The sequence below is a fragment of the Anopheles gambiae genome, chromosome 3 (assembly GCF_943734735.2).
Source record: "Anopheles gambiae chromosome 3, idAnoGambNW_F1_1, whole genome shotgun sequence".
Lineage (NCBI taxonomy): Eukaryota > Metazoa > Arthropoda > Insecta > Diptera > Culicidae > Anopheles > Anopheles gambiae.
In genome coordinates, this window is record NC_064602.1 from 13,234,756 (window position 1) to 13,251,473 (window position 16,718).

The 16,718-nt window shown below is 44.0% G+C and overlaps 1 protein-coding gene and 2 non-coding genes across 4 annotated transcripts; 2 read left to right on the forward strand and 1 right to left on the reverse strand.

Annotated features, from left to right (window-relative positions):
- The first annotated feature begins 612 nt into the window (after nucleotides 1–612).
- Nucleotides 613–16,718, forward strand: LOC1275449 (insulin-like growth factor-binding protein complex acid labile subunit). Of its 2 annotated transcripts, XM_061658621.1 has the most exons (4): nucleotides 615–2,452; nucleotides 2,538–3,095; nucleotides 3,175–3,366; nucleotides 16,529–16,718. In XM_061658621.1, exons 1-4 carry the CDS (start codon nucleotides 1,508–1,510, stop codon nucleotides 16,604–16,606), a joined length of 1,773 nt encoding a protein of 590 aa, XP_061514605.1. In that variant the 5' UTR covers nucleotides 615–1,507; the 3' UTR covers nucleotides 16,607–16,718. The 2 variants fall into 2 exon arrangements, with proteins under 2 accessions (XP_314696.5, XP_061514605.1); XM_314696.5 differs by lacking the exon at nucleotides 16,529–16,718 and having other exon boundaries at nucleotides 613–2,452; nucleotides 3,175–3,882.
- Trnah-gug (transfer RNA histidin (anticodon GUG)) lies at nucleotides 5,087–5,158 on the reverse strand. The gene has a single exon. It is a non-coding gene; the product is annotated as a tRNA-His (tRNA).
- Trnah-gug (transfer RNA histidin (anticodon GUG)) lies at nucleotides 5,701–5,772 on the forward strand. The gene has a single exon. It is a non-coding gene; the product is annotated as a tRNA-His (tRNA).

Consider the following 16,718-nt stretch of genomic DNA (forward strand, 5'->3'; position numbering starts at 1 on the left):
GATAATGATTTTAGGGAAATAAACATTTTAAGATGATGCCAGGAAATAGAAGAACGTTACTTTACTATAATTATTGCATAAACTACTTAAATTCACTCATGCCACACTTTGTCCACTGTGCAAATGTCACCAACATCTGCTGCAAACGCAATTCATGCCCCGTCTTCAACCCTTAAGGAGGTCATCTATAAAAAGAAAGCGTAAACATGACCTTCACCAATGACTAATTTTGTACCCAATTCATCTTAACGCTTTAACCATCATTATGATCCACAACAACAACAACAACGACACTGACGCTCTGGGACGTCCTCCTGTACTATCACGGCTTTCCCTTTTTTGCTCTCTCGCTCTGTCTCTCTCGCAATATCTTACTTGTACTGTTCACCACCATCACCACCACCACGCAGACAATAAATATTAACCCTCTTAAGTCAACTCCCACTGGTCGTTCCCCCAATCCACCGTTCAGCTCCTGCATCGCCCGACCGACACTGTCGTTATGGCCGCGAAAATCCCTGCGGCGCAAAGCCGCCACCATAAAAATAGGTACTTGTCTATCGTGCATTATCATTTCGCCGCTCGAAACTCCAACAGACGCCCGCGCGCTCGCTGTTTGTGTGTCCGGTGCCCGACCCCCAACACATAAATACAACCCGACCCGGCGTTGACAGTTGACACACAACCGCGCGCCCAGAACCAACGCTATCCACATAGTGTCCACCGCGCATCGCATTTGCGAAAATTATTCTTCTCGAACGATCCGCGCGCTACGGTCGTATACGTTTGCGTACGTTGAGCTGTTTTCACGCAACCCGTTCGGAAGGTGCGTGTGTTTCTTGCGTTCTAGCGGCAAAAAGAGCAGAGCCCCCCTTGTGTAAAAACGGGGTTTAGTGTGGCGTTTCGTGGGGGTCCACCGCCTGCTGTGCCACTTTAAAAAGTGAGCTTAAGTTTTCCACGGAAACGCATTTCCAGCGCGCTCTGCTGGAAGCGGGGTGAGAGAGAAAAAAAACGAGTGCAAAAGAGGGAAAAAAAGTGTAACGAAAAAGTCTGTAAGCTTTTACCACCAAACAGTGGAAACAGTGGAAACAGTGGAAAAGTTTTTGTCTTCAACGTCACCTTCCGCCCCAGCTGGATCTAACCACGAACCAGCAATTGTGAGCCCGAACAAACCAGACTTTTAGTTTTCGGTGTTCGGGAAAAAAGACCCGCAAAAAGACCCGCAGAATCCCCAATGCGAAAAGTCATCGTCGCGCTTTTGACAGTGGGAAAAGTGTAGTGTAAAATAAAAACAGAGGAACAGTGTCCCGGATTTTCCTTCCCCAATGAATGCTGTTAAATAATTTAAATAAAATTGGCAAAGTTTTATCGTCGCTGCGGCGGTGCAGCACTGAAGCGTGCTTCAAACGGTGACGTAACCTCAAAAATTAAACCCCGCCACCAAACGGTGACAACGCCAGAGAGCTCGCACAACTTCCATTCCACAAAAAGGTTGGACAAAGCAGCTATGGCACATAAAACCACACTGTGGGGGTGTCACTGTTGGGCGTTGGTCCGCACGCTGTTACTCTCGACCTTGCTGGCAGTGGTGCTGTGGCCCGCCGGTGAAGCGAATGCCCTGCCGTACGGTGCAGCCGACATCGAGCTGGACGAGGCAAACGATGCCGTCTCGCTGACCGCTTGCTATGTGGAGGACCTGCGCAACATCCGCGAACACTCGCAGAACCCGCTCGTCATTCAGATCAATCACTGCTACCTGCAGGAGCTGCCGAACGCGATCTTCATACGCTTCACCGATCTGCAGGTGTTGGAAATTTGTGACAGCCGCGTGAACAACCTGCAAGACTTTGCTCTCAACGGGCTGCGCAACATCGAGTCGTTGAACCTTTCGCGCAACAATCTCACCACGATCAAGTCCTGGAGCGATCACGATCTCGACACGCTGCAGGTGCTCGATCTGCGCCGCAATCTTATCCGCTCGATCGACGAGCTTTCCTTCCAGCGCTATCCGGGGCTGGTGAAGCTCAGCTTGGCCGTGAACTTCATCACCACCATCCCGGACGGGACGTTCAAGCCGGTGGCAAATCTGAAGAATCTCAACCTGGGCAAGAACCTGCTAACCACCATCGAGGAGGGTACGCTGCGCGGGCTGAACAAGCTGACGCACGTCGCGTTCCATCACAACCGCATCCGCACGATCCATCCGTTCGCGTTCGTCGGCAACGGCCATCTGAAGGTGTTGCAGCTGCAGGGCAACCAGCTCGGATCGTTCGAGCCGGACCTGTTCGGCAATCTGCCGCGGCTTACCTTCCTGAACGTGAGCAGCAACGAGCTGGAGACGGTGGGGAATTTGAGCTTCAAGAACAGTGGCGATCTGCGCGTGCTCGATCTCAGCTACAATCGCATCGGGCTGCTAGAAGACAACAGCTTCAAGGGACTTTATGATTTGGAGGTAACAAACATACAAAAAAAAAAAAACATTAAATTCTCGGTAACACTTATACATCACACGCTTATCTCTTCCATCTCGCCAACAGGCGCTCAACGTCAGCCACAATCAGCTCGCAACGGTTAGCAAATATGTGCTGAAGGATTGCGCTAATCTGCGCGATCTCGATCTCTCCGGCAACAGGCTGGACTACGTGGGGCTGAAGCTGTCCAGCGCTACGCCACGGCTGGTGCGGCTCAACCTCTCTCGCAACGCGATCGGTGAGATCGAGCGGGACGTGTTTGAAGATCTGCCGAAGCTGCACACGCTCGACCTTGCCCACAACCAGCTGACGGATGACGCCTTCCTGTGGTCGCTGATGAATCTCAGCGTGCTAAACATGAGCCAGAACGGGTTCCGCAAGATCAATGCCTCGCTGCTGGAGAGTCTGACGCTGGCCGAGCTGTACGATAATCCCTGGGACTGTCGGTTCCTGGTGCAGGAGCTGGCCCACCACAGCAGCAGTGTGATCTATGGCAAGAACTACCTGGTAGAGGATACGGGCCGTATACTGACCGCGACCGGTATCGAGTGTACGGACGAACGGGGCAAACGCCGTGACATTGTGGTGGTTGAACCGCCGGCCAAACCTTCCCCCGATGAGATGGTCAGTATATTTTGGGCGTAAGATGAAGCTTGACCAAAAACGCTAACATGTATAACATCTGTGTCCCACTTTCGAATAGGAATTTCAACGGTACAAATTCTTCCACGAAGGGCACGTCGACACACGCCCCATTCAGGACAACTTTGACACCAAATCCACCGTCATCTGGCTAATGTCCGGTGCGATCGCCGTGTTCGGTGCGTTCAAGCTGATCCAGCTGCTGCTGCGACACTCGGAACACCAGAGCGAAAAGTGGCGCCTCGCCCAGCACGTAAGTAGCGACGAGGATCATGAAGCGGCGCGGCACTACTCGAGTGTCGGCAGCCCGGCCAGCCCTACCTCGCCCAACTCGGCCACCTCCGGAGGGTTTAACTTCTTCCTTACCGTGCCCCATCAGGGTGGTATGAGACAATACTCTCCAACGATAAAATAGATACTCAGTCAGTGTATGGTATGGTGTATGTTTGTTTTGGGTGAAGCGTTTCAATTCCACTGGATGTGATTGTGATCTAGCACTGTGAGGATCGTTGTGTATCGTTTTATAGCCTCTTTTTTGGACTATAAATTAAAGATCAGTGCATATTAACGTGTGATTTATCTAAGCTGTCTGTACTTCCGTCCCACAGTTGTAAGCATATTGTAATGTGTATGTGTAATGTTTAGTGAAGTAAAGCGGAACTCTAATAAAACTGAACGTAAAAACTTAACATCTGTTTACCTGTGAAACTAACTGTGTCGTTAATTTGTATTAACACAATAAATATATGTAATTGTCTTTTTTGTGTAATTTGTTTCTATCAGATTGATTATAGTCATACATAGTTATCTGCTCTCAAGTGTTATTCTGATATGGATGAAATCAAACAATAGCGAAATGAGCAAATAATATAATTCAATTGGTTGTGAATGCAAAAAAAGGTTTGAAACTCGAATGATCGATGCTTATACTTCAAATACTATTAAATCGCTTTAAACTATCCAGAGCGTGTTAAGCAATAAATACTTCCCATAGTTTAGAATTTTAAATACAGTAGAACGTCGATTATCCGAGGGCGGATTATGGACCGTGCGCATGAATTTGACAGTTGGACAGTTGACAGTTTTCAGTTCAGTTTAGAAGTTAGAAAAGTGATAATCAATAGCAGATGTATCATTATTCATTTGATACTATAAATTAAATACAATTAAGTTGGAGTGAACATTCAATCACAAAGGTCATCTTTTGTGCTGCATTGATGAAGAATTTGTTCATTCCATGATTTAGTTTTTTTATGATTACAATAACAATTAAGGCAACCAATGATAACCGAACCTTAAAAACCTTACTGAAAAGCAGCACTTAACATCGCACATTCTTTTTATAGCATACTCTATGACATTTGTGCAATGTTTCATATTGTTAAAGCTCACATCCAAAGTGCTAAAATAAGCTATTTACATTTTCAGCTATTATAGCTAAACTTGAACATCCGAGTAAATCAAATATTGTGTTTTTTAACCGTTAGGTATTGCTGGTGGTGGATTTAGCTGCTATACTAATTATTGTATATGATTCGTGAAGAACATCAGCAATTATTTACATTTAATCTTTGTACAAAGCAATCTATTTAGCATGTTACAGTTCACGAGCCAAATCAAAATATTCCGAGAACTGTCTTAAAATTCAATAGCTCAAACATTACATCCTTCCGAATAGATCTAACATTCCATACACCTTGGAACGACTCTGACTGCAACGACTTGAATGGTTTTGCGAAACATAGGGATTCTGTTCATAGCGCGTACTTACATATCCTATTTGTAGTTTACATGATTCTATTTAGTTCCATCTCCCTTTTTTGGTTTATGAAATAATTATTTTTCAATTCTTCAATGAGAGCACGTGCAAGCTTTGTTAGTTAATTAAAAAACTATCTCACCCCTTCCGTGACAATGCATTTTTGATAGATTGTTCCCCTCCTTCCCTTGAGAAACTCATCAATCTGCAGCATTGCCGTGACCAGGATTCGAACCTGGGTTACTACGGCCACAACGTAGGGTCCTAACCACTAGACGATCACGGCTATCGGGGTGTATATGTTCATACGTTAAGACATTTGAACAGATTGGATGTAAAATATTCAAACCTGTGGACAATGTGAGCAATGTCGGCGAATTTCAATGTTTTGAGCGTATACAGTTTCAGCGCTAAGCACCGGTGTGCAATAAATTGCAAAATTCAAATCAAGTAGAATACACTTAGCATTCAAAAGCTATTTTTAGCTAGCTTGTGGCTCTACAATAAAAAGTTGTATCGGTATCATAAAAAAACGCAGCCAAACCGCATCAAGCAATATCAGCACTTTTCAACCCTACACTTCTCCTCTATAATCGAGTCAACGGGTTTACCCGTTTATTGCGTGCATATTTACCCCGCTTTTCACCCATCCCAATGTTGTCCATTCACCATACATACGCACCCCGAATACATCCGTCGGTAGCAGTCAACAAATATGCATTTCACCGTTATCATCGTTAGCAGTGTGGTCGAAGTGTTCGTTTCAAGCGTTGTTGTTGATGTTTGCAAATCGTTTCTTAGCGCGACGGCAATCAAGTTCTCCTTATAGCCGTGATCGTCTAGTGGTTAGGACCCTACGTTGTGGCCGTAGTAACCCAGGTTCGAATCCTGGTCACGGCAATGTCTCGCACATTCCCCTCACTCTTACAAGAGGGGCAGGGTTGTGCAAAAGAACATTGTCACGGAAAGGAGTGAAAATCCTCTTTTTGTGCCTCTCTTCTAACGTGTCATAACGTCACAAAAAACAACTTCTATTTTCCATGCTTGAATGAAGTACGTGATGAGCTAGCATTTTGTCGGAAAAACAACCCCCCTCCCTGGTATGCGTGTCCCGTCCTGCTCCCGTACCCTGCTCTTCAATGCACATATATATTTTTTTATATATCCGCCTGACCTACATACCGCGCATCTAACCGCGCGAGGGGCGCTTTAATCCGTGGCAAATAGTTTGCCCACCGTAAGCCACGCGTGGGTTGCTGCAGCAAAAATATTGCTACCCATTCGTCGGGGTTCAGTTGCAGCCGCAATCATCCACTCCACAAACAGTGCAGGCAGAGTGCGCTCGGTTATAGTTTTGCGTTCGTGTTTTATTTCCGTTCCGGTACGCTTACGCGGAAGATGATGCTTTTCTTTCACCTTCTGTCTTTTCGGTTTCGTTCCGGCTCGCTCCAGCCGACAGTAAAGAGCGGGAAACGAGAAAAACACACAAACATAGAGACACTCACAAATAAACCGAAACCGGAAGCTTAGCGTAAGCCATTTTCCACCAAACCGTTGATGGGCAGCAGTTGAAATGGCCGGCAGGCGTTTTGAGTGGCAGACTGGATGCGACTTCCGGATTTGCAATAAATTTCGGTCACGAGCAAGACCTTCAACCACGTGCACGGTGCTAAGAAAAACGGGTTCCACTTGAATGGGTTGAATCTGTGAAGAAAACACAGGCCAGAACGCAAGGCCACCCATTGGATGGCGGGGGTGTGCCCATGTGGGGGATTGGGGGTGATGGCTTAAGCTTGCCCTACTTCAAGGCACGCAAAATGTAAGCAGTGCCGGGGAGATAAGTTTTTATTACGCTGTCTGGCTGGCGATGGCTCTGGGCTTAATGAACCGGAAGCGCAAGTGTCAGATAAGTTACGAATCGCATAAAGCACCGGGTGGTGTTGTGCGGATGATTTTGGTGAAAAATGCTCGCCTCCAAACCTGCGCCCTCCGTTGTTCCCGGAACAGTGTGTGAGACTGAACTCTCTCGGGAAGAAGATGCGCGTTCAGTGAGATGGAACATTGGAGATGATTTTTTTTTTTGCTGATGTTTTTGGAACGCAAAGTCTTTAGCAAAGACCGTACACACACTGAGGATCGATCTGTTTTTCATGCTTGGATCACCGTTTGCTTACATGTTGTTACAGGCAATGTTAACGAAAACACTTCCGCACTTAGGCAATGGAATGAAAGGATGTGTTAGTTCCAGCTGAGGAGATTATGAGTTTGAAGGGGTTTGTTTTTCTTCTGGTTACCGATTTTATCCAGCCAGTTTTTTCTTACATTTTTTCTGATATTTTCGTTTGTATAAGCAGATAATTCACGATTTTTTTTTGTAAAAATATGTTTATAGTAATAATTCCTTCAAGCAAATCTATTTTTAAATAACCTTGCTTATTTTTAATGATAGATCAAATAGGAATAACGAATACAAATGTATTCGACTGATAAATTTCCATGGCCCTTTTTAGTAAGAACTTTGGTAATTAAGTAATTGCAATGCTTACAAGTAATGCTTCGATATTGCTAATTTGCAGCCCAACTCTGTCATACTTTGATTAGTATCGACCTACTTGAAGTAACTTGAATTACAATGAGTGCAATCGTAAATGAATGAGTAATAATTTCCAATACCTATAGGCGATATTCCACTCACTCCATAGTAGTGTTTCATCTATAAATTACGTAACGACAACGATGGTAATTTACTTAATTACAAATTGTTATGATGCAATCAAATCTCTTCTATTGCTTTTAATGGAGTTGAGCGAACAATGCCTATCCACTCCTTTTACAATTCCTTCAACAACCATTGCTCAGTTTTGCATTGTTTATTTGAATAAAATATAAATTTATTCTTCTAGATTTTGTTTATTCAGGATAAACGGATAAACAAATTCTCTGCTTTCGAGACTTATTTCATTACCACTCAGCCGGATAGTCAATCGTTGTTACGGGGGGAAGGTCCATTCTAGGGTTGAACCCATGACGGGCATGTTATTGAGTCGTTTAAGCTGTACCATGAGACACTACATAGATGCACATAAAAAAATTAACCAACATGACTATCTCTGTAACTATTTGTCACGATTGAAAATTTGCAATATTTGATACGAAGAGCTTTGATGCGAACGATTAAGCCGACCGAGTCGATCATCTAGCCGATAATCCGGATAATCGACTTTAATGAAAAAGCTATCACTTTCTTACCGAATAGGAAAAAAAACATTGGGTATCAGGAGCATCGTGTATTTGAATATCAATCTCCAACCCAACCAGCCTTATGAAAAACACGCAAAATTGAAAGTCATGCTTCCTCCCGTTTGACGTTACGTTATTTATGGATGCTCCCTTTTTTTCAAATCTCAATTTTGAATAGATACGTTTTTCGCGAAGAAATGTAACTTTGGACATGTGGAAAACAAGTCGGCCGGCAAGGAATTCCTTGCATTTTACATTTCCTTGCAGCACGAATTCCTTGCCTTTTACTAAATTTCCAAGATTTATGAAAAAAATAAAATCTAAAAATAATTATTCAATCAATGTAAAAGGGTTCCCGCCCGATGACCGCGGCACCACTTATTACCATTGACACAACATAGGATGCATTAATCTTCGATGCAAACAGATTGACTCATTGTGTGCTGTCGATAATCGTTTGCCCGAAGTGCATTGGTTTTGAAAGTGCATTGGTGTTGTGCCCTATAATGTAACCCTCTCTTTTCCTAACATTCACATACAAACACGCGCCGTAGATCGACACGTACACCCAAATGAATAGGCCACTCTAGTAATTAATTGATCACGAAATCGGTACAATAAGCCTAACACTATGCCGTGCCATGCATTAGAAGCCAAATTGGGGGTGCCCCATTTCAACTGAAATCGCTGTAAATTGAACCATCGGCAAACCAAATTGCAAGCGAACTTAGCGTGCAGATCAAATATTAATAATTAATCGCTTGACCGTTTGATTTGCACCGTGTGCGCGTGTGTCTGTGTGTTTGTGCTCAGTAACAACAAGGTTCTATCGACGAACGGATGCCGATTTCCACGACTGAGTTGCACTGCTGTGCATGGTGCTCGGGGGAAAGCGAACGGTTCCGCCCTCTCGTACGTTGTGCCAGCCGGAGAGTGCCTTTCTGCCAAGCGAACATCCGGCGGTTACGCGGAATTCCCGTCCGCCTAACACACTCTAATTATTGTGCACGAAACGTTCGAAAACACGCCGACAGGGAAGCAGAGCAGAGGCGATGCCACGCTACGAGCTAGCGCCGCACGAATCAAACGAAACCAATCGAACCGTACCACGGTCTGTGCGGTAGTCAGAGATAATTAAATCACGTCCAGCACGGTCCAGCGGCGACTGTGCTTTGTGGTAATAGCTTTGGAAAAGTTTGCCAATCCAGATCCGGTCCGCATTCGTTCGGCCGCGTCAGTAGAACGCCATTATTTGCACACCAGAGCCAAAGTTCGCGCTCCCCGGTGCAACCGGATATTCAGGGTTCGCTGTTTCCATCGCACCATGCAAAAGCGTACCAACGCACCCAACTATTGGCGAAAAACTCCTTCATTAGCGGAACGGGATATCGGATCCGCTTTTTTTTTTGTTGGGACGTGCATGTTCTATTTCCAAACGTTGCGCTCACTCCACAAGACATTAGGGGCGGTAATTTTTGGGCCTAACATTGTTAGGTTCGTTTCGGTCGGGAAATTAAAGCAACTTTAAAACCGCACCCATTCGTAGTGTTGGCAGAATAGGATTCCAACATTTACTTTTGTGCAATATATTCCTGGGACTACACGTATGGTTGAAAACCACACGCAATCAAGTAAGTCAAACAGTGGTTTAATTCAAAATGGCATATGAAGCATCCTAATACATCAATTTCGACATACATTTAGCTGGTTTTTCTGTGACAAAAAATTCTGTTAATCAAAGTATAACTAAAAATGAAAGCATATAGCAATGAATGTATAACTAAAAATAATGTTTATGTTATGAACTGGACTATTGCTCTTTATTTATACACTTAGAACTTTACATTTATAAATAATATACACGAAATACAAACACGTTAAAATGTACAACACTTTACAACGTAGGCCGCGCGCCAGCCGCACCGAGCGCCCCTGCCGAGAGCTCCTGCTCGATCGGCCTTCGTGCACACTCTGCTCGGCGCTCGGCACACTGTCGTCCCCCTGGACGTTGACCGGTGGCAGCGCAACTGCCACGGCAAGTCCAGGGGTCGGCACGCACGGCTGCCCACAACAGTTTATATAAGTTTGTAACGAAAAAATCTGTGAGAGCACTAGCAGAATTAGATTCATATTATTTTTAGTTTGTAATACCAATCTTGAAAAAAATTCAACATTTTACAGCAATCGAACTTCATGACTTATAGCATTTTGTATGAAGCAACTTTTGTGCACTTTTTTAAGACAAAAATAGAAACAAAGCAAAACATGGGTTAATGAAGAATTTTCGGAACCTGGTTCACCAAAATTCATCTTAAAGTATTGGCATACTAAGTTTAAACGTGGTGAAATGAGCACTGAGGACATAGGACGCTCAAAAGAGCTATCGCAATAGCTCACATATGTGAAAACAATGGCCAAAGTATATGAATTGAGGTACGAATCGCTTCCTCACCCACCATATGCACCACACCTGGCTCACAGCGACTATTTCCTGATCTGAGACCTCAAGAGGATGCTCGCTGGGAAGAAATTTTCGTCGAAGGAATAGGGTGATCGCCGAAATAGAAGACTGTTTTGAGGCAACGAACAAACCGTACTGCAAAAATGATCTAGAAAAGATGGAGAATCCCTATGATTGGTGTATCACTCTTGAAGGGATGTATGTTCCATTCCTCGGTGTTGATAAAGGTTTCAGTTTTTACAATGGAATAAATAATAAGTCCTAATACTGACTTTGGCTATAACAGTCTAAAACCAATTTTCTGCTCCATGCCTGAGCAGGCGCTCATGGCCGAGTTATTGATGGCAGTTTCGATTCACATTCACCTATTCTGGTGCAAATCTTGGAGAGAAAAACTTAGACGTTTCAGTGAGATGTTTCAGAGTGGTTGATAATTTACAAATTATCCTTTAACACTTGACCTGGACGCAGTGGCGTATTTAACGGTAAGCAAAGTAAGCAATTGCGGGGGGCCCCGTCAATGAGGGGCCCCGGAATCTTTAGTCCATTATCCATAACAGTTGATAGAATATGGCACTGTATTAGCAAGGAGGGCCCCGTGGGTGATGGACGTTGGGGCCCCGCGCTAGACAACCCAGCACCCCTCCCCCTCCATCCCCCCTCCCCGGCAACAACAAATGATACATTTTACAAGACGGATGCCAAGTACCCCCCGGTAATTATGTACAGAGGGCCTCAACAATTCTTACTGCTTGGGGCCCCCGACACTGTAAACCCGCTACTGCCTGGACGGCTATATATGTACTATCTTTTCGACTCCGTTTTATATATTTAAAGCATGTTTACTTTTGCCATCTCTGTTTTGTTTTATTAACTAGTACTAAGACGGCAATATTAGGTTCTTTAAAGAAACGATCGGCTATTTACAATACAATCCCAAACAATTAAATAGACTATAAGTTCTCTAGATCTCCTTTTTTGTTATTCTCAGCATCCAAATACTGAAATGTAAAACCCAAAACAAGACTGACAGAATCATTCGATATGTAGAAATCAGGTCATTGTTTTACGAATCACACTTCACCCTCATAAGGGTGGAAGCTTCAAAGTAATCTTTTATAGATCAGATGTGAGACTGATTTACGAGCAGTTTTCTTTGCATTGTACGTGTTAACTAAATAGCAATTTTGTTTTGATGAATTACTTAAAATATATAATAGTTGTACAAGCCTGCAGATATTAAACTAATTGTCTGAAAGAAGAAAAAAATGCCAATATTACAATCAAACTGTACTGCTGCTAACAAAAAATGCGCTAACAATTGACATGAAATATTCCATTCTATCCTCAGCATTTAGCTGAAGAAAGCAACGACTTTGGTGCTTTCAGATCATGATTATTCAAAATTTTATAAGCTTTGATTTCATATTGATTTATAAAAAAATGATGTTGACTAACTCTTTAATAATGGCGTCGAATTTTAAACGTCAAACCCCGTGCTGGTTCTTTCTCCATGAATGAATTGTTCCTCATTCCCAGTGCAAAACAAAAACCACACTTTATACAAATCATGCAAACTCGTTCATTCTCATCCAGAATAATATCCATACCACTTACTTTAACGATCATTCCACCCGTACCCGAGTGCTCGAGTGCTTAAAGCGTACACACATTTACCGCAGGCAGCAGCCGAACCCGATGAAGCACCAATTAGCAAAGCAAAACTTTTAAGCCGCCAAACCACGCGCTTTTGCTTTGCAGCCCAACAACCACTTCACACACACAAACACGCAAACACACAGAGAAAATACAACCTTTGCTGCTTAAAACAAACAGAACAAACGCTCCACATATGTAGTACGATGGGGGGACGACCCTGCTACTGCTGCTACTGCTGCTGCTATAGGACGAAAGTTTACATTTGGTTTTTGTCGAAATCGATCTCATCCCCGCATCCAGGATCGTTATAGATCATGCCAGCTGGCACAAAAGTTTGAACCTTCTAATCATTACAAATACGCTGCGAGACTATCCTTCTCGTTTTGACGAGTGGGAAACAAACCGGGGGGGGGGGGGGGGGGGGGGGGGGGGAGAAAGAAACTTTCACATGCACAGCTTTCTTAAGAAACACACAAGCGCTGGCAAGACAAGACAAATTAGCCTGCCTGAGACAAATGTGCTCTCGGGTTGGAGCGTCTTTTTTGTTGTTGCTTCTGAATAAAAAGGACTCCCTCTGCACTAACACAAACACACACACACACAACGAAAAAGCAAAGGGATCTTTGTCTGTCTTTCTGCCTCATCAAGCTTCTCATCATCCGTACATGTGTCTTCGTGGAGCGGAGCTTTATGTATGCTAAAAAGGGTTGACACACAAAGCACCCGGGAAGATGCGGATGTAGCATCTCACGATGGTTCACTTTATTTTTTATTTTTGTCTCTTTTGCTTTGTGTTGTCCTTTTCACTGCTAGTAATTTATCTTTCCCTAATTTGCCCGAAAAGAAGTTCACCAAAAGAAGCTTTGGAAGCACAGCGCAGAACACTTCTCCTGAGCTTTATTCATTTATTTACGAGCAGCGCGTAATCCTTCTCTCTCTCTCTCTCTCTCTCTCTCTCTCTTTTTGCCTCCCATACCCCATTCAGCAAGATGGTCCTGTCACTATTTTTCAACAGAAACGGAGCTCAAGTTACGGAGCGTCAGGTTTGCCAACTTTAAAGTCTATTAAAACTGGCCCCCTCCCAAGACCAGCCGGGTCTGGTTCGGGCTTATTTGCTGATTTTCCTCACTTCAGTTTTCCACTTCTGTCGGGAGTTGATAAAGGGGGGGGAAAAGATCAGAATTTCAAAAGCTTTTCCGGGACTCCGGGTTTGATGTGAGAATTTGAGATGCTGAGTGTGAAGGTGGAGGGACAAACAGATGTTTGTTATTTTTATCATTCAACCCGATACTCGCAGTGTTCCGCATGTACCCTCGCTGAAGAGCTAGGAAGAGCGGGAAGAGTCCGAACCTTAGCCCTTATGTTCGCCCTAGCTCATATTTTTAATCTTCTGTGCTGTAGTTCTTCTACCTTCCTTCCAGCGGCATCCCAAGGGAAGCTGAGACTCCTTCACCATTGTGTTTGTTTTCCTCCCTTAGGTTTTTGGGTGTTGGGTTTGGGAAGTGCCCTTCCTTTTACTCATAAAAAATCTTCCCCAATAAGAAGGGGGAAGGTTGGGAATATTTTGCTTTCTTGTGCGCCACTATTTGAGAAGAAAGTTTTCCTCTTTTTTATCTACCCCATGCTTTTTTTTTGCTATTGGCTGCACAGCGAACCTCTGAGGGGCAGGACGACAACGTGACCCCATTTTATGTTTTCACCACTGCACAACTCGATCAACTCGAACACAGCGCTCGATAGCGTTGGGTGGGAAAATGGGGCGCCCTTTCTTGCCGTTCTTTGTTTCGTTACTCCTTCGTTTGTTCTGTTTTTCTGGCCGTTGTTGCCAATCGAAAATATCCAGACAATAAAGCCCGACAATCCCGAAGAGAGCGCGTTCTCCCGACTGTGACCCGTTCACAGTCAGGCTAAACACAGCTAAGCACTGCTGGGAAAGTGGAAATCGAAACACGCTGTGCGGCAATGCGATTGATATTGCAACCATTGCGGAATACTCTGCTCAGCACGGATCCATTCGAACGTGGGCACGATTCGAATAAATTCGAAGCGGAAACGAGCAATAACAAACAAACGGATGGATCGAAAGGAAAGCTAACCTCCCATGACACTGTATGCATTAATATGTAAATTTAGTAGTAAAATCAAATGCAGTAATTTCGGGGTTTGTGGCGGGAAGCACAACGATTGCGAATCTAAATTGAGTTGGCTTTTTAGTTTTAATGTTTTTCGACATGATTGAATCTTTCAATTCTTTCATTTACGTACCACGGTTCATTCTTACAAAACGCAATATTAAGCTATGATTGAGCGATTAAAGACTTAAGACATGAACCATTCATGGATTAATTTGAAATTTAGGTGACATTATGATTTAAAATTGCCACTGTGTTGAGATGAACTGAAAAAAAAATCGTGCATTTTTACATTGATAAAATAAGAAACAAGATAAATGTAAAGTTTACATATTACAAACTCATGTACAATATCCGCACCATTTTAATCCGCTCGTTCGCGACAACCAAATTCAAAACGTCATTCCGTCATACCGAGCGTGAACTGTACCTGAAGTCAGCGGTCCCGTGGTACAATCGTTAACTTGCACGACTTAAAAACCTTGCCCCCCTCATGGGTTAAAGTCTCATATGGACCTTTAAAGCTCGATGTAGCTAAGACAAGACAAGACATATCCGGCTGAGTGCGTGTGGTTACTGAATAAGTTTAAAGCTTTTTATATATGTGCTGGACATATCCACAAAAGGACGTCCATCTTATTATGGACCATTTTTTATCAAATTTAATTTAAACAATTTGGTAACAAAGCCAACGCATTACAGGACAATGGATTATATTTCGTTGTGTCGCTAGCAATAACCGAATGATGTCTGCTGCAATTGGAATCAGATTCGAATTTGTACAAATTTAATTTTCAAATTAGAAAAACAAGTTAATTGATCAATTAAATAACACTTGCAAAATTAATTGCCAATACAGAAGAAAAGCTGTTAAAGTGCAAAGAGACACAATTTCAAACGTATACTTTATCTACATTTTATACACAAAATAGCTTGATTTTTTGAGCGAAATTAAACGGAAAATTTGAAAAATATGCGCCCAAACACAAGCGCCCGGGCGCTGAAATTGAAGACACCGATAAAGCTCGAAATAAAGCCCAAGCTTTCCGGCGGCGAGATTGATTAAAATTATACATTTAATTAACTGAAATCCGTGCTCATTTGCTTATCTCGTTACTCAATTTAAACTATTTCCGTGCCTGTGCATCCGTAAGCTGGCCGGAAACGTTGCACACAGGAGGAACGGGCGCAGGAGCAACCGGCAGCAGGACGGCATTGCAAGCCTTTCCACAATCCACTGCTGAACGGTCTAGGCTACAAACGTTGAGGCGAATGGTTCTTGTCATCCCGCCCGGCCGAATAACGCAGCGAAGAAGGAAGCGATAGACACACTCTGATAGACAGGACGGACAGAATGACAGACGGTACTGCTTTCTGGCATGCTGTGTGTGTGTTTGTCTCACGGGAATCTACATCACCTCGGGAATGCTTCTGGAGTAGCTCTCGCCCAAAGCAACGCTTCGCTTCACCCGCCCTGCCCGATCCGATAAGCTGCTAATTGATTTATTTTCCATCCGCCTTTCTTCGCATTGCTTCGATGATTTTTAAGCTAGTTTGGCGGGGGCTAGTGGAACTGTGGAACCGTGTTTTTTTACTTTGTTGGTTTTTGCTTCACTAACTGATTTTTTTCTATTTCTTTCTTTTTCACTGCTATTTTGAACATACCACACACATACACTTTCAAACACCTTGATACGATTACGATCCGGCACGATCGGGGAACCAAACGCCATTTCACCACATCTCTCGTTATTTGCCCACCCGCCGGCAATGCGATGCTGTTAATTGTGAAATGCTGACACTCACCGCAACAACACTATCCATCGCCACCAACAAACGAACGAACCAAAAACTGGGAACGTCCTTCCGTCACCCGAACTATATTGTGCCTGCCTGCTGCGAACGGAATGCCGCTGGAAAACTCCACTACAACACAACGCGTTTCGAACGACATCATCCACCACCACCACCATCGGTTGCCCGGGCAACGGGGGCACTCTGTCACAATCGCGGGCTTCTGGGTGGAAAATCATTATCGGGCTTCCGCGACAATCGCGAATGATGGTGGTGGTCACCGTTTCGGAATTTTATTTATTTTTTGCTGCTGCTGTTTGTGTGCCCGGGGACACCGAACAACGAAACAACAAACACGGCCACGATACAGCTCGAGTACAATCTGCCGGACGATCGGGATATCGCCATCAGCAAGGCGATGGAAGCGAACCGGATGGACGACAAGTGAGTAGTGACGCGAGGGCGAAAACGGCCAAACCGGGACGCACGGGCGGACGCACACTCGATGGAGGGATAAAATAAAATGAAAATTATTTTCTCACTCGCCAAAGCTAATTAAA